General features: G+C 37.9%; 1 protein-coding gene across 1 annotated transcript in view; it reads right to left on the bottom strand.

Annotated features, from left to right (window-relative positions):
* Positions 1-17,806, bottom strand: part of LOC122656881 (selenoprotein F) — a 36,711-nt gene extending 18,905 nt beyond the window's left edge. The window contains exons 1-2 of the mRNA XM_043851569.1: positions 17,574-17,806; positions 46-104 (exon numbers count right to left, since the gene is read on the bottom strand). Coding sequence (XP_043707504.1) covers positions 46-104; positions 17,574-17,727 — 213 coding nt within the window. The 5' untranslated portion in view covers positions 17,728-17,806. The remainder of the gene's footprint in view (positions 1-45; positions 105-17,573) is intronic.
* Between the last annotated feature and the right edge of the window lie 1,283 nt (positions 17,807-19,089).

Genomic DNA, 19,089 nt, shown 5'->3' on the forward strand with positions numbered 1-19,089 from the left:
AAGTATGGAACCTTTATCCACATAGGACAATTCACACAATCACACCTTGTTTGAGGCATCATCTGAATCCTCTGTGCAACACTTCCTACAATCAGATACCAATCCTGCAATGAAGCATTCAAATAGATTTAGCAGTCATGCTAGATGTAATATACATTATACTGCACTAAATTAGGATAGCCTATATGCTGTACACATCCACATCCATTTACAGAAATTTTTCGCCAAAAAGAAATTTTAATTTGTGCAGCAGATCCAATTAAATCTGTAGTCAAAACCAATCTTGAATTGAACTGTACTAACATCATTTGGGCAATTCCAGGGGTATAATGACAATGTCTGCCTCTGAATAAGGGATAAGTTTCTTGATTCACAGAACAGAGCACCAACAACCCAATGACTGTGCCCACTCCATTCAATGTTTGTTTATATAGCATACCCAATTTTCAACAACACTCAATTAAAAATACATGGTGCATTAGAGAAGTGTTACTGAAACTTAACTTCCTTCATTCCTCATCTTATTTCAAAGAAAAAGAAACTCTCTAGTTGTAATAACATTGTACATACTCTGATACTCTGACACTTAGTAAATCCCCAGAGTAACCATTTTAACACAATATGACACAGATATGGATATATAATGAAGTTGACAAACCCTACCAATAGGTGTTAGGCTGCAACTCAATACACAAGATCCACAATAGCTACTCAAAAATCAAAATTTAGAGAAATTTAAAAACTTAAGATTCAAGGGTCTGATCATCCCCAAGTACTGGTCGAAGGATGGCCTGATGGGGTGGAATGAATCTCCAAAAGATGATAGAAATCTGATGGCTAGATTAGGCTAGACAAAATAGGAGAAAATTAGGAACTTCAACAACAACAACAACATTTTGTATCCAGAACCCTTCTGTAAATTTCTATATATGAATGCATTTTATTTCCATTTACCAAAAAAAAAAAAAAAAGCAACAAACTCAACCTTATCTCAACTAAATGGGGTCGGCTACATGGATCCTTGCAAAACAAAATTGGAAAAAAATTGACAAAAAGTAAGAGGAATGAAGAAATGAGAAATGAAAGTAACAGGAAAGAGGCACAGCCCAGGAACTCAGGAAAATCTTAGCTAAATGGGGTCAACAACATGGATCCTTACCACCAATAGGCTCTATCCGAGGTCCTACTTGCTACAAGGCTTAGACTACACATGTCATTCCTTACAACCTCTCCTATGGTCATTTTAGGCCTGCCCCCTAGCTCTTTTAGCTCCTTCAATCTGGATCAAATCACTGCTCCTTACTGGGGCATCCCTAGGCCTCCGTTGAACATGGCCATACCACCTCAACCGACATTCTCAAAGCTTGTCATTGATCGGGGCAACTCCCAAATCAGCTCTAATACGATCATTCATTTATCCTTCCTAGTTTTGCTGCACATCCATCTTAACATCCTCATCTCTGCTACACACAGCTTCTCTATATGGCACTTCTTAACTGCCCAACATTCAGCCCCATACATCATAGCCGGTCAGATAACAGTCCTACAGAACTTTCCTTTAAGCTTTAAAGGAATACGTCGGTCACACAGTACTCCGGTCGCCCCTTATCCCAACTAAATGGGTTCGGCTACAAGGATCCTTACAAAACAAATTCGGTAAAACTGACTGAAAGTAAGACGAATGAACAAATGAGAGATGGGAAGTGAGAAATGAGAAAATTAGGAACTTCAATAACTCTTAATCCAGTAGTTAGATCAGAACCAAACTTGGATTGATTGTCTCCTATAGAGTGAGAAACAAACCTTCCAAATATCAGTCCAATCCAAGGGCTAGATGCCCTTAAGTGAAGATTCCTATGTGCAGTAGGAATGTACTCAAAACTATAGTTGTCGCATCGTCACGGCGATCCAAGTCGGTGGAGGGGTGTCATGTCGATATATCGACATGCCGCCTGCCATGGCGATCATCATATCGACCATGTTATATTTTTTATTTTCTCTATTTTTAATGTCATTTAGTATGCTATAATATATAACCTATAACATCAAAAATTAACATGAAAGTGTACTACTAATTTACTATGGTTTAATTCATGAAAGTGTAATATCCATTAGTGTATATGAAATCATGGATTATCAAATAATTGATAGCAATAGTCCTGTTGATAATAAAGTTGAAAAATCATGAGAGTTGAGATATGATTCATATGAAAGTGACTACAAAAGTAACAAAACAAAAAAACAATTACAAGAACGTAATTTATATCGAGTGAATAAAGCTAATAAACTACTCATCTAAATTTTTTTTAAAAATTGCTGATGTGAATATGTGATTGTGTATTAGTCAATAGTGTATTAGTATTTTCTGTTTGATGTTTTTTTAATTTTTTTTATGTTAAGGAAAAAGCATTAAAATAAAAAATGGTTAAAAAAATTTATTGTTAAAAAATTAAGTTTTATAATTTGAAATAACCACGTCGCCCTATATGGCCATATGTCGTGATATGGCGTTCATGGCGGCGCCATGGCGACGACATGGAGGCCATATCAGTCAATATTCTTACATCAACCATATCGGTGGTCAATATGCCACTTCTCTAGCGATATGCCGCCATGGCGACGCCATGACAACTATGCTCAAAACAGGGGTACCAGTGTACCACCATTTGTAAAAACAGTCAATAACTGATGTAAACAATTTCTAGCAAGCTTCCCAATGAATAGATTGATAAATTCTTAGTAGTAGGTTGATGAATCCCAAAGGAAATTAATGAAAGGACTTAGGTATGCAACCATAGGGCAGAAAAAGAAGAATAAAGGAAGGGGATATGATCAGATTTCCCACCTGACCTAGACCAGATTCCCTCCAGTCGATCTCAAAGTCCGACGGAGGTTGATGCCGTCTCCCATAGTAAGCTGAATCTGTCTCTCACAGCTATGTATAGCAAAAAAAAAAGCTAATTTCTTTATTCATAAAAATGTTGGGAACCTTGTGGCTCAAACAACAACTAAATAGAGTTAGAGTTAATAAGAGTCATACTCTAAAAAAAACGTAAGTAAAACATAATAGGAAACCAAAATAGAGTTGTAGAGCTATCCTAACTCCTATTCTGGGCTACCTAAGATGCTTAAAATAACAAACAATATATCAATATGGAACTGGCTTTAATGGGCCAAGCCCATTACTTACAATAAAACAGAAATAAAAGACTAACTAAAGCTCATCAAGGACTAAGTTAACTCAGTTACAGCACTGAGTCAAGAGTGCTTCTTCTTCCTTTGGAACTTTAAAAAGTACCTATCATACTATTTATCTGCATCAGCTCTCCCCGGCTTGAAAAAATTCGTATTCATCATGAATGGATAAGGGGAATGTAGTGCTCATACAGGTCCGGATTGAGACACTTGAGGTCATCAGCGTGTATCCAGGTGCAATGAATTCTTGGACGGGCTTTCCACTTGAGAAGGAAGGAATGGTAACCACCTCCCTTCAGAGTGGTAGCATATATATCATCCACAACATCTTCTATTTTATCCTCAACGGGTGGAGTAAATTGGGGTAATCGTAAGTATGCTCTGTATCGCCTTTGTCCAAGTGGTGACCCAAATACATAGTAAGATCAGTCACATCAACAAGCAATTCCAGCACATAAGCATTTGGTCCTACCTTTTAAGGACCTTATAGTGGCCCATTTTCCGTGGGTGGAGCTTCATGTTGGTGCTAGGAGGAAACCTTTCAAGAGCAATACAAACCATCATAATGTCTCCAGACTGAAACTCCACAAAATGTTGATATGATCAGCCGTCACTTTACAAGAATCATTGCTAATGGCAATACAGGGACGAAAGTCAGCACAGACCTCAGTGCTATGGCGAATAAACTCATCCGCTTCAACACGAATGCGTGTGAGGCAGAAGGGGTACACGATCAACAGGGCACCTTGGTTGAACTCCGAGAACTATCCCAAATGGAGTACAACCCATAGTTCTATTCATCAAATTATTATATGCAAATTCAGCGATGCGATGGATGGAAAGCCAAGTTTTTTCATAGTCAAGAACTAGGCAACATAGCAAGTTACCCAAGCTTTGGTTAAGAACTTGACCTCTGTCTATGGATGAAAGACTATAGGAAATTGAAGCTTTGTTTTGGTCTTCATCCATAGGGTCTCCCAGAAGTAGCTCATAAACTTGACATTTCTGTCAAAGACAATCGACTCTGGCCACCTGTGTAGCCGTACAACTTCCTTGAAGAAGATGGTAGGGATGTGACTAGCATCGAAATTCTTATGGCATGGAACAAAATGTGCCACCTTGGAGAAATGATCAACCACCATGAGTATGGAATCGTGTCGTTCCCGTGTGAGGGGCAAGACTAGCACAAAGTTCATGCTTATATATGCCCATATGTATGTGAAACGAGTAGTAGGGAATATAAACCCGTATTCTACTTAGTTCCCTTGGCTAGTTAATAAATTCGCTTGATAATATGTTCTACATACTTTGCAAGAGGTGTGGCCAATAATATCTGTCGGCGACCTGTAGAAGAGTCTTGTCACAACCAAAGTGTCCACCAAGCCCGTTGTGCAATTCCCGTAAAAGGTGCTGCCATAGGGATGAGGCGCGAATGCAAGTTCGTGTCCCCAAGAATAGGTAACCATCATGGAGTGAGTATTTAGGATCCCTCTCAAATTGTTGCACTATCTGGTAGATGGTCGAGAAATCCTTGTCTGATGCATACTCATCCTGGATATTGGCAATACTCATAGCATGGGCTATGAAAGTGTGTAATGTAAACATTTCTCTACTCAAGGCGTCAGCAACAATGTTCTCTTTTCCAGTCTTATACTCGAGGGCGGACATAAACTCCTGTAGATACGGAACCCATTTAACATGTTGGTTGCACACTGACTTTTGTGAATGGAGATGCTTTAGAGCTTCATGAGATTTGAATACGATGAACTCTTTATCAACGAGATAGTGTCTCCAATGCTTCAATACTTGTATGAGGACATAGAGTTCCAAGTCGTAGGTGGAATAACACTGCTTAGCATCGTTGAGTTTAACATTGTAGAAGGCAATGGGGTGACCTTGCGTAAGTACTCCATCAATACCAACATGTGACGTCAATTCCTAGTTGCTAGCTCGAACACAGAATCAAAATCTATGGCTGAAAAACAAGAATCAGTTATCTTCCGTTTAATATGCCAAAGAGCTTTAGTACCATAGGCGTCCACTCAAACTTCCCTTTGTTTTGCTTCATACATTTAGTGATAGGCACGGTGATGGTACTGAAATTTTTTATGAACCTACAATAAAATGAAGCAAGACAGTGGAAGCTTCGAACTTCGGTGAAGGTCTTCAGTACCGGCAAATCTAAGATACTTTTAATCTTCTTCGGATCAGCCTCAGTACCTCTCAAAGATACAATAAATCCAAGTAATATAACCCTGGATAGCATGAAAGAGCACTTCTTTAAATTTACATATAGCTTTTCAGCTCTAAGTACTCTAATTACATGCCTCAAATGCACAAAATGTCCGTCTTCCTTGTATATTAGTGTATTATTAAAGTAAACATGATATTTGCAAATAAAGGGGCACAATACCTGAGTCATAACATGCATGAATGTGCTTGGCGCGTTGGTGAGACCAAAGAGCATGACTTTCCACTAATACAATTTTTTGTCTTAAATGTGGAAATCCTTTTTTGGTCTTGAGTACATTGCCTGGACGAATGGATATCTGCTGTTATCCACTCTTTAGGTCGATCTTTGAGTAGATCTTGGCACCAGACAACATATCAAGCATGTCATCTAATCAAGGGATCGAAAATCTGTATTTGAAGGTGATCTTATTAATCGCTCAACTGTCGATGCACATATGCCATGTCCCATCCCTTTTTGGTGTGAGGAGTGCTGGCACAGTGCACTAGCTCATATCTTTTTTGAATAAAGCCCATTTTCAGCTCGTCCACTTGCCTTTTCAGCTTGGCATACTTTGTAGGGCTGAGGCGATTTGTGGGCGGATTAGGTAATGTAAATCGAGACTGTGTAAGTCTCAGTATCCTGACTAGCAATAGCACTAATACCGAGATAGGTAAGGGTAGTTTAGGATATGTCTTTTGTTTCTTATTTTCTTATTTCCAGTATGTCCTTTGTTGCTTTTAGTTATTATATATATTGAATGGAGTAGGAGTTTCAACATTAAGTTGCAACTCCCAAGGTTACACAGAACTATCGATTCTCTCTGTTCTCTCTCTTCTCTTTTTCTGTTCTCTTATTGTTTACAAGTAACACTGATCCAGGCACAAAGTTAATGGCGAGCTGGATTTCTCGCATTGGTGGCAGCTTATCTGGAAGTTCCAAAGGTACTAAGTCTGAAAAATCAGTTAATAAGTCCCAAATAGCTTTATGATAAGTGATATCAAGTGACGGAGTGACTAATTTTGTAACCAAAGCCAAAGATAACGCAGGTTTCTTTACTGGTTTGAAGGAACTCTTGCTGAGGTAGTGCTAGTAGCTTGGTTCCACTACACTCTCCTTTTTCCAACTTCTTTTCTTGTTTCTTCATTGGTCTACCGCTGGCTTTTATGCCTTGTTGTGCCATCTACACTGGAACTTTTAAAGCGATGAACATAATTCATTTACCTTTAAATGTGAAGATGCATTGATTTTTCTTTCCTCCAAGCAATACATCATTGTCATAAATCCATGGTCTTCCAAGTAGAATGCCAGTCAGTTGCATAGGAATAACATCACACCAGACTTCCCCATTTGTAGGAACCAACTTGAGCGGAACAGAACACCTTTGGTTGACTTCTAATGTGTCAGAAGAGAAACCATGTAATGTTGTGGATGTTTTTTTTCGTAGGCTAGCCTTATGTGCAAAGGCATGGGAAACTACATTCACACAACTGCCACTATCCACTATTACCTATGCAACTCTGGATCAGCTGGCCATTCGACTATAGAAAATGCAATTAAGCCTCCAATCTTCCCCTTTTGATTCAGCAACCAAAATGGGGATGACTACGTTGATGTTATATGTTTCCATAGCTTCATCATGCTCAACCGCGGGCTGTTCTTCAATGTCTTCCTCTAGGGAAGTCCTTCATTAAACTCAGTTTCATCATCAGCTTCAAGAGTAGCAACAATAGCATTAACACTCCTTGACTTCTTAGGACAAAATTTGGCGAAATGCCAAATTTATTGCAATAATAGCACTTCGTTTCGCTGCCTCCAGTCATAGGAGCTTTTCCTTTATCAACAGTTGTATAGGTGGTGTTTTGTCTTCCCGTATATATGGGTGGTCGAATAGGAGCTGATGGCCTCCTATATTCCCCAGCTTGATTACCATAAAGTCTAATAGGAATCTTCAACAAATCTTCCACTTCCAAAGTCTTTTGATAGCAATCTTGAAAGTCATATATGCTAGTCAGACTCATAGCTCTTCTAACCTTAGACATAGCCCAAGCTTATATCGTGACATCAATTGTATGTCACTTTCTTCAACTCCTGTACGTGCTAATAATAGATCAAACTTCGATGAGATGCATTGCCGTAATATATTCAGCTGATCATGAAGGTGATTCACAAAATATTGTGGAAGATACTTGCCTTTTAACTCATTTTTAATCTCACGCCAAGTAGTAGGGGCGTGCCTTGGTCTTGCATCCTTCGTTCTTGTAGTCTCCACCATTCTCTTACTGGCCAAACTAAACTAATCTTGACTAGTTTCATCTTCCTTGCCTCAGCAATGTCGTACCAGTCAAAGAAATCATCAATAGCATTCAACCAATCAAGGAATGCTTGTGGATCAAGCTTTCCACCATACTCCTTTAACTCCAGTTTTACCTTCTGTGAGTCATCATTGCACCTTGGAGAGAAAACAGTGTTGTTGTCGAAATAGAACCTCATTGATCCTCAAATTATACTGGTGGTGTAGGAGCTCTCTGTGGCATTCTGCCATGGAACCAATGGGAATTCTGTGAAGTGGCTGGTGTTGGATAATGCTCAGCGCTATGATCTTGGAGTTTGTTGAGTTTGTAACATAGTGTCCACACGTTGCTCCAGAGAAACCATACGATCTAATAAGCTTCTGATCAAATCCACAAGTTGTCTCATGCATACTTACTCTTCTCCTGATTCAGAGGGATTGGACCCTAAAGTAGCCATGGCACTGATACAAATTAATGAAATTGACAAACCCTAACAATAGGTGTTAGGCTGCAACTTAATAGACAGGATCCTAAAAAAAAACCAGAATTTAGAGAATATTAATAACTCAAGATCCAAGGGTCTGATCACTCTCAAGATCTGGTCGAAGGAAGGGCTCATAGGGTGGAATGAACCCTCAAAAGGTGATAGAAATCTGACGGTTAGATTAGGCTATGAAAATATGTTTCAGAAATATCAAGCCAATCACCAGAAATTAGGAACTTCAATAACTCTTAATCCAGTGGATATACCCAAAATAGGGGTACCGGCGTACCGACACTTGTAAAAAAAAGCCAATAACTGATGTAAAAAAAATTCAGCAAACTTCACAATGAATAGATTGATAAATTTGTAGTAGGTTGATGAATCCCAAAGGAAATTAATGAAAGAAGTTAAGTAACAAGAGTTGTACTTACTTGCAACTGTAGGGAAAAAGAGAACAGTAAAGGAAGGGGAAATTTCACATTTCCCACCTGATCTTGACCAGATTCCCTCCAGTCGAGGTTGCTATTGTCTCCCACAGTAGCTGAATCTTTCTCTCACAGTTCCATATAGCCAAAAAAAAACAAATTTCTTTATTCATACAAATGTTGGGAGCTTCGTGGCTTGAACAAATAAATAGAGTTGAGTTAATAAGATCAAGGTACAAGGTTTCAGCAAAATTCGCGAAACCTACCGAAATATTTCGGTTTCACAAAGAGTAGAAACGAAACCCAATGTGATCCTGAGAAATGATCAAGTTTTCGACCAAAATTTCGATGTTTCAGCAAAATTTCGGTCCAAAGGTTTGTTTCGAAGATTTCGGCCTAATTGTTACTTTGGCTCAAGTCTAAATACCACATTTTGAACGAAATAGGTCGAAATTTCAACCCATTTTGTTCATTTCACCTACTTTTGACTCAGAAGCTAGGAAAACCTAGTTTTGGTGCTTTCTTGGCCAAATCACTGTTATACAAGGTTGGAACAAGTACTTTGGGAAGTAGAGGAACACAGTGGAAGAGAGGATTTGTTGCATTATTGAAAGGTATGTGCAAGATTCAAACTTGGGGGTTTATCACTTTCTTCAAAAACTAATTTTTTGCAAAAAAAATAGGATAATTACTTGGTTATTGATAATCAATTTTTTATATGTTAAACACCATAACCCGATCTATGATTTCACAGAGCCGGAATTCATTTTCTGTTTTTAAAATATTTTTAAAATTTTCTAGAAAAGAATTGATTTTCCAACAACAAAATTGTGAACAAATAAAAAAAAGGGTTAATACTTAGTGTCTGGAGGTCAATTTTATATATGTTGGACACCGTTGACCATCTTTTGTGATACAGGCGGAGGATAACTTGATTCGGCAACATTCTAGTGGTTTTGATCCGGGCAAGAACTCATTTTGTTAATAAGAATCTAGGACTCTTAGATTGACATAACTGACTTGTTGCTTGTATTGTTGACTCCGCTATATTTGACTCTTTGTAACAAACCATGTATGAACAATGATTTATAATATGATTTATAATTTGACGTCTATTCAAACCTAATGCATATTTAAGTTGTTTTACTTGAATTATAGTATTTTAGTACTAAACATTGTGTGCCATAGGCCATAATGCCATATTAGATAATGTATACAGCATATACTACCAAGTAGCAACGTAGGATCCGAAGTCAAACTACCATTTTGGGTGTATTTTTAAAAATCTAAAGGTTCCACTATGTTTAGAGGGCCTAAAATAGGGTCTCCTAGAAGTTGCAGGACCCAATTTGGCCATTTGGCCCTTGACACCAACTATCGGAACTTGCAGAAAAAAATGCACAGGTTTCGAGCCTAGTCGAAACCAACCAGGCTTGAAACTGAAACCTAGAACTTTGAATAAAAATCATACTCTAAAAGGAAAAGTAAAACATAATAGGAAACCAAAATAGAGTTGGAGAACTATCCTAACTCCTATCGTTGATGCAGGAGCACCATCATCCCAAGCTAGCCCAGCCAACAGTAGGCCTAGCCCCAGCCCGGACTAGACCAAGGCCAACAGGATCAGCCCAGGCCCACAGCAAGCAAGCCTGGTCAGGGTTGCGTGGGTATTTGCTGGTCAATCCCAGTACTGACTCTTTAAGTTCCAGCAAAATGTCTTTAATTTTCTTAGTTTCTAGTTAAAGTTTCTTTTCGTATTCCTAGGTAGAGTTAATGAGATTGTTTTAAGTTGCTAGGTGTAGTAATTGCCTTTTAAATTTCCTAGTTAGCAGTTTGAAAGTTGTAGGTAGTTTATTTAATGTTTTATTGGGTTTATTTTCTAGATGAGGAGAAGCTCAAAAGTCCTTTTGTACTCTCAATGTAACTAGAGGCTTTAGCCTCCACATTTTTTTCTCTATAACTGCAAAACGTAGGGAGGGTTCTCATAACCTCCAGAATTTTGAAATTGCTCTCTTTTGTGAGACATTGCTTGTGGACTCAAGTGGCTGTGGATCTCAGCATTTACATCCAAGGTGGATCTCCTTGGTGGTGGCCTAGGTGGGACTCCTATGGCTGGTAGACTGGTGGGATTCCAGTTCTACATCTATCTATCCATCTCCATCATCATCCATCTTCATCATCACCATCACCAACCTTCATCATTCCTGCACAGCCATTCTTTTCCTAAACCCCCAAAGCTGTAGCCTTCTTCTAGATTTATTCTCTTCCAGATTCGATCTTGGCTTACTTATCCTCTCGGTTTGCATAAATCATGGGCTACCTAAGATGCTTTAAATAACAAACAATATATTAATAGGGCCTGGCCTTACTGGACCTAGTCCACTACCACACTACTTACAACTAAAGTCCATCAAGATTGAGTTAACTCAGTTACAGCACTGGGTCAAGAGTGATTCTTCTTCCACTGGTTGATGCAGATACATCACCAAAAGGGGCTTATTTTAATGGAAATAAGCCTTGTGTTGGGTTATATATGTTTTGGGCCTTTGATCCCATGGGTTTTTAATGTAACAAGCCACTTTTATAAGCCTAAAGTGATGCAGATTTATCACCCAAATGGGCTTATTTTCTTAGGAATAAGTCTAGGATTGGGTTATATACATGTTGGACCTTTAATCCCATGGGTTTTCTATGTAATAGGCCACTTTTATAGGTCTAAAATATGGGTACTAAGGTTACATACGGGATTAGTTAGTAGATTTCTTTTTATTTGGATAGTGGTCATGTGATCACTTAAGTGATAATGTGACTTGGTTAAGTGGTCATGTGACTATTTAATTGTCATTTAAGTTGGGCCGGATTAGGTTCTATAAGTCCAGCCGTGTTTTGAATCTATTTCCTTTAGTATTTTAGTTTCCTAGTCAGTTTAACTTACCTAATAGGTTAAGGATTGGGTTAGGCCTTTCATTTTTAGTGTAGGAGTCTATTTTTGAGTCTTTTATATAAAGTTGTAAGGAGGGCAAACATTGAACACGAATTTGATTAATGAAAAAGCTTTTGATGCTCTTCTTTTCTTCTCCTTTAGTATTTCAGTTTCCTAGTCAGTTTAAGTTACCTAATAGGTTAAGGCTTGGGTTAGGCCTTTCCTTTTTAGTGTAGGAGTCTATTTTTGAGTCTTTTATATAAAATTGAAAGGAGGGCAAACATTGAACACGAATTTGATTAATGAAAAAGCATTTGATGCTCTTCCTTTCTTCTCCATTGAAGATTTGTCTTGTGTTTGATCAAGGCTGGTGGGATTGGTGTTTGATCCAATCGACACCTTGCAGTATGAAGCCCGGGTGATTCGTTTGAAGGAATCGGTGTTTGATCTGATTGACACCTTGTGGTGGGAAGCCCGGGTGGTTCGAATTGGTTATTTGTTTTCTCCATTGCTGTTACATTCAAGTTCTACATTCAAGTTCTGATTTCAAGAGTGATTCTACAGCATCAAGCATTGTTCAAGTCTACAACATCACCTTAAGTTTGATTCAATCTGTTCTTTATCCACAAGTCCAGAACTGAAAACCTGCAACTATTCTTCTTCCCTTCTAGAAGGTCACATGCAAGGTGATTTTCACGAGAATTCTGCCCAGCCAAATCTAACCGTTAGAACCTGCTATAACTTTAATCGAATCTTCCTCAAACCTAAGAGAGACTCGATCCAAATTTCATTACCATCCACCCAGCCGATTGTCTAAAATTACATGTTCACCCCTCTCTCCAATCTCTACTAGGAAACCTACATAACTCCAGATTTAACCATCTGATTTAGCCATAACTTTCAACATATATTCCCCTCCATCCTATCCACACTCAACCTAAATATTAAGCCCATTCAACCACCTGATTTCCTGTTATTATAAACCCTAGATTCCATCATCTTCCACCTTTCAAAACCCTAAACCTAACTTGCTGCCCATCCAAGTTTACACAATTCCACTTATCAAAACATTTCAGGACCTTCACTGATAAACTCCCCTACACCTGCCTAGCATAACCAACACCTCAAACCCTAACCCTAATTTTGACCTAAAACCATATTCTGCCCCAATCGGACTACCAGTTCATATCAGATCCTGTTGTACTGGCTCCTAGTTGGTCTCCTACCAATCTAAGACTACATTATAAAGTATGGGTAATAAGATTGCGTACGGGATTACTAGTTTGTTTATTTACTTAGCTTATTCTTAAGTTGTTTTGGGTAAGTTCAATTGAACCGGTTCTTTGTGGTTCAATTTAAGTTGCAAGTAATTGTTATCAAGTGTTTTAGTTGGGCTGGATTAGGATTCTATAAGTCCAGCCATGTTTTGAGTTTATTTCCTCTATTATTTAAGTTTTGTAGCCAATTTAGGTTACCTTATTAGTTAAGGATTGGGTTAGGCCTTTCCTTTTCAGTGTAGGAATCTATTTTTGAGTCTTCTATATAAGTTTGTAAGGGGGTGTAGCATTGTACACGAATTTGATACATAAAGTTACTACTTCTCTTCTCCATTGGTGAAGAAACCTTGTGTTTGATCAAGGAATCCTTGTGTTTAATCAAGAAAGAAAGAATTGGTGTTTGATCTGATTGACACCTTGCAGTGGGAAGCCCAGGTGGTTTGTGTTGATTGTTCTCTACGTCTTCTGCTACTAATCTATTGCCCTAGAAATCTGATATCAAAGGTTTACCATCAATAAGTAAGTCTGAAACTGAAAACCTGCAACTATTCTTCTTCCCTTCTAGATGGTCACATGCAAGGTGATTTTCACAAGAATTCTGCCCAGCCAAATCTAATCGTTAGAACCTGCTGAAACTTTGATTGAATCATCTCCAAACCCTAATAGACTCGATCCAAGTTTCATACCCATTCAACCAGCCAATTGTCTGAAATTACCCTTTCACCCTTCACTCCTATCCCTACTAGGATTCCTCCATAACTCCAGATTTAGCCATCTGATTTAGTTGTAACTTTCAGCATATATTCTCCTCTAACCTACCCACACTAGACCTAAATATTAAGCACATTCAACCACCTAATTTCCTGATATATAAACCCTACCAATCTGAACCTATCCTTTGGTAAAATATTCTGTTTTGGTTTCTAGTTTGAGCAATTCAAATCTAGGACTTCATTACTGGTACTTTAGAAAGTACCTTTCCTGCTGCTGATCTGCATCAGCATAGGATGGTCCAACATGCACCCAAGGGTCGAGCACTTAGACATGCCTGTGAAGAAGATGAACAAGATTTTTTTTGGTAAGGAAGAAGATGAACAAGAATAAATACCCTTCTTTTGGCACATCAATCCCCATTTCTTACACATTTTTGCCCAGTCTCTACATACACCCATATCCTAAGTATTGGCTGATGGATGGATTCAACTCCCTAGACACATGCCAATATGCAATCCCTGTAGCAGAGAGCATGAGTGTATGTCTTTGTAAAGAAAAAAATACTTATCCCTCCACTCTCTTTTAGCAAAATGAACGATGATACTATGCAATTGGCTGCTGCTTTATATAGATGAACCAATGACCGAATGAAGAGTGGAAATTGAGATTTATTAATCCAATGATATGTTGGTATGATATATAGCATATTGATGTAAATAAGTCGCTTAGAGGGCTTATTCATTGAAAATAAGCTTTGGGTTGGGTTATGTAGGTATTGGGATTTTGATCCCATGGGTTTATTTTGTAATTGGCCAATTTAATGGGCCTAAAATATGGGTAGAAAATAGGAAAACGGGATTTACTTCAATAGTTTAGTTAGAGTCCTATTTTGAGTTTGTTTTCTTTATTATTTCACTTTCTTAGTCAATTTAAGTTACCTTATTAGTCAAGGATAGGGTTAGGCCTTTCCTTTTTAGTGTCTAAGTCTATTTTTTAGTCTTCTATATAAGTTTGTAAGGAAGGCCAGCATGGTACACAAAATTGATTAATGAAATATTGGCTTTAGCCTTTGTTAAAAATCCTGAGATAGGTTGGGTGAGATGCCCAGGGTGAGCTGAGATAGCCATCCCCTTCCCCAACCCCTCCATCAATCTCCAATCAAGCTCCATTCAAGTTTCAATTCTGCCATAGCCGATCTCTTAAAGAAACATATTCAGTTGCTGGAATTTCTCTGCAAGGTTTATGATATTTTCAAACAACAAGTAAGTCTAAAATTGAAATTCTGCAATTATTCTTCTTCCCTTCTCGAAGGTCACATGCAAGGTGATTTTCACGAGAATTCTACCCAGCCAAATCTAACCGTTAGAACCTGCCTAAATTTTGATTGAATCTTCCTCAAACCCTAAGAGAGACTTGATCCAAATTTCATTACCATCCACCCAGCCGATTGTCTGAAATTACCCTTTTACCATCAATCCTATTTCTACTAGGATTGCTCAATAACTTCAAATTTAGTTATCTGATTTAACTATAACTTTCAGCATCACTTCTCTTCCATATAATCCATACTCTCCTAACTTACAAGCCTAGGTCCCATCAAACCCTAACCCTAATTTTACAATTTTCACATATTTGACCTAGCCGAATTATTCAAGAACAAATCCTGGTTATTGGTTCTAGCTGGTATTCTAGCCATCTAGAATTATAATACATATATTCTGATTGGATATAGGTTTTGGTCCCTTCGTCAAACTTTGCCTCTAAGCCTGTGATTATCATAGATGCTTGCGTATTTAATGTAGTTCTCACTCTATTAACACCAATAAGGTTGTCACCAAATAATCCAGGGAATGTGACATTTGTCAATTTGTGGCAATAGATTATTCACACAAACCACCTATTTCTTCCCCATGGAAGTAAATTTGCCATGTAGCAGATCTGAAAGTTGGTTATCTAGGGAATGATATGGATTGGCTATGTGTCAAATTTTAGACTCAAATTCAACCATATTCATGCATTCCTGTATTTTTCAGCTGTCCATGTATTGACGTTGTTAAAGATTATCGAGCTACAGCATGAGTGTTGAAGATTATCGAGCTACAGCAGGGGGGGGGAGCCAATCTCGATCAGGATATCACATCTGCTCGATATCCCCTCCTCATATTTGTTTCCTTCATTTGTTCCAAGAGTGAGGAGTGGTCCTAGTTCGAGTAGGACTGTTTAGTCCTAGTTTATTTATGTTTTTATCTTGATTCCTAGTGTAACTAGGAGTACATAGTTTAGTTCTGATTTATTCATATTGCAACTAGGGTTCCTAACTAAGTTAGGAATCCTCCACTTATTTGGAGTTTCAAGTATATAAATGAAGCATGGGTGAGGGGAACTGTCAAGTTCGATCTCTCTCTTGACAGTTCTCCTCTCTTCTCCACTTCTTCTTCTTCTCTCTCCATTCTCGATTCTGGTTTCTTCATAGTTTCTGCTGTTACAGACATGAACCCTGAAGTCCTGAATTTAAATACTATGTTTTGCCACATGGCTTTCTAGATGGTTGAAACTTTACATGTGAGCAGCAGGGGATCCAGGGTTCCATCTGTCCACAAAATTACAGCCTTACCTGACCTGTCAGTGATAGGTATAATATGTGGCACTGAAACGATCCAATGTCTGACAAAAAAAGCAAGGGATCCTCAATACCTTAGCATATAGCACAGGTCAACCAAACAAACACACAAAAGCACAGAACTTCCATATGATAATTGCTGACATGTACTCAAATTGGAATTAAGCATCACATGTAATGATCTGATTGGTGAATCTAAATGGTAAAAGATGCCCAAAGAGATATTAGACATGTTAAAGTGTCCTTACCAATACATCACTACAAGGTTGTATACTTGTAAGTTTTGCTACTAATCTGGTATTTACGAGAAGGATTCAGTGATTCCATTGGTATGCTTCTCAGAGAGATACTCCAGATGTTAAATGGCCCCACAGAAAGAAGAATTTTGTATCAAAAAACAGAAAGTACTAGTTATTTTTTTATTAACGAAGAATTTATTAGAAAGAAGAAGAGAATGTACAAATAAAGGAGCCCCTCAAAACAAGGCAGGCTCCCCAAAAAAACAGACAAGAAGGAAATAAGAAAATGATACAATTTAATACCCTATCATAGGCAAATTATCCCTAGTAAATAATCTAGGCTGCACAACTCTTCATTTCAACAGATCATCAGCTATATCATTAGCAGACATTTGGCTTCCACTAGAATGAGATATTTGCTTCAGAAGCAAGTGGAATGCTGTCCCTGATCAGAAATCAAACAGCCATGGCCAATCAGAATGTGTTGTCATCCAGCCAATGACAGTAGCACAACCCCCTTCAAGTTCAAAGTCATTAGCCCCGAAGAAAGAGCAATAGAATCCAGCCCGAAAAGTCAGTAAATCAGCACTAATAGAATTTCCTTCAGTAATGGGACCTGTGTGGGCACCGAGAATCCTTCCATCCACATCTCTAAAGACCCCCCAACACCAGAAAGCCCTGGATTACTAGAGAGCAGCCACCAAATTTTAGTTTGATGGACAGCTGGAGAAGAAGCCCACCAGGATCTTGGCTTTAAAAGTAAATCCTCTAAGGTATTATATGGTTTTAATAAGCCTACCCATCTTAAAATCTAACAATTCACACATACCAAATGACTAATTCTAAGAAAATTGATGCATATATAGATTGTCCAACTAGAATCCCCACTTAAATATGAGCAGCATCACTACTTATAATAAAAAGAAAAATGAATGAGCATTAATTATTTGCGGACGCAAGTTAGGAGGATCAATTACAGCGATCGCACAAAACTCAATATAGTTTTCTCTATCCAACTGGATCTGCTCTAAACTCTTAAGTCTCCACAGATTCAGAATTTAAACCGAAAACAATACAGATTTCGTGAATTTAAAAAATGAAAAAAAAAAATCAATTTCTAGGCAAAATCAGTTGATAAAGAGAAAAGTCAGATTAAAAATCGCGAACACTACCATCATCCTTGACGTATTCGGCGAATGTGTTGCAGTCGGAGCAGAGTGCAAGACCAGTAAACCCTAGATCCTCGCATTCCTTCGAACTAAGTTGCTCCCCTGAAACGAAGGGAAGAACAAGAAAGAGAAGTTTTAAACCAAAATTCAACCTCATCTCTCTCTCTCTCTCTCTCTCTCTCTCTCTCTCTCTCTCTCTCTCTCTCGTGTCACTGCAATATTTCAGGCTTCTGACAATGCAAGTTCCGCAACTCCTCCCGAGTTGGGTTCAATGGTGATGGGTTATGGTCTTAATAAGTTCGGAACGGCAATAAAACGGTCATCTACGAAAATTAAACGGATCAAACATCAATAATATTTTTTAAAAATTTGACATAATAAAATACATACGACAATGATACGATACATGTTTAATACACATATTTCAATGGTACAATACATGTTTAATATGCATAACTGGACGTAAAGAAGCTTAATGAGAGAGGTTACGAAAATGATGTTTTATTGCATCTCACGGATAAGCACATGATTATCTATTGGGTAATCTTTCTCATCACTACAAAAGTGAAGTGGATTGCTACCAACAACTGCCTAGCTCAGTTGGTGAGCCGTGGTGCGCTTCATGCCCATGCTCACCAGGAGGTCTCAAGTTCGAGTCTCCTAGCTGGTACCTTATAAAAACTATACAATAATTTCAGGCATAAATAAAAGGGGAATTATTAACATAACAATCTGTTATTTATCCAAATATAACACGACATCAATTACCCTCATAAAACTGCAGTAAACGACTCGATTGTAAATAAATTTACGAGACAAGGGAGTAAAATCACATTCATTGCTCAAAATAGAAATAAAATTGAAGAAAACTAATAATAACTTTAAACAAAATTTCTTAAAAATAGGTTAAATGGTAATTGAACAACCCATATTCCTCAAAATCATCTCCATCACATCTCTCTCACCTCCAATCAAGTGACTGGCAAATACTGCAAATTCCTCGAAGTCCTAGAATGGAGCATTTATTCTACAACAATTTTCTTAATGTTTTTTGATTGATTAGCACCCAGTTATCTGATTACCAAGCATCAAAATACGTAATTACTCCAAATTTTCATAGTGATTTAAAATCTCTTCAGAATAGGCTAGTTGCAAAGCTCTGAAGTGGCTGCTACAAAGACTTGTTTTGAAACTGGTTTTATATTGTGATCAATTACAATTGGAGGCACAACTTCATGCAGTGGTTTCTCTTTTTGAATTAAGAAGGTCTTGTGGGTCTGGTTTGGTTTTGAGATGACAAATCTTCAAATTCAGATCTTCAGTAGAATATCTGTTTGGTCTAACAAGATTCATTTGGTTTCTTTTCTATCACCTTTCTTATCTTGCTTTGAAAATTTAAATAAGGCAGTTTTCCAATTCACTTTGCTGTAGAAAGTTGAAGTGGTGGTGAAAAAAAACTTCAAACTTTGGTGTCAGTAATGCCTCTACTTAACTTTTTAAATAAGTTGTCTAATGGATC

The sequence above is a fragment of the Telopea speciosissima genome, chromosome 3 (genome assembly GCF_018873765.1).
Source record: "Telopea speciosissima isolate NSW1024214 ecotype Mountain lineage chromosome 3, Tspe_v1, whole genome shotgun sequence".
In the NCBI taxonomy this organism is placed as follows: domain Eukaryota; kingdom Viridiplantae; phylum Streptophyta; class Magnoliopsida; order Proteales; family Proteaceae; genus Telopea; species Telopea speciosissima.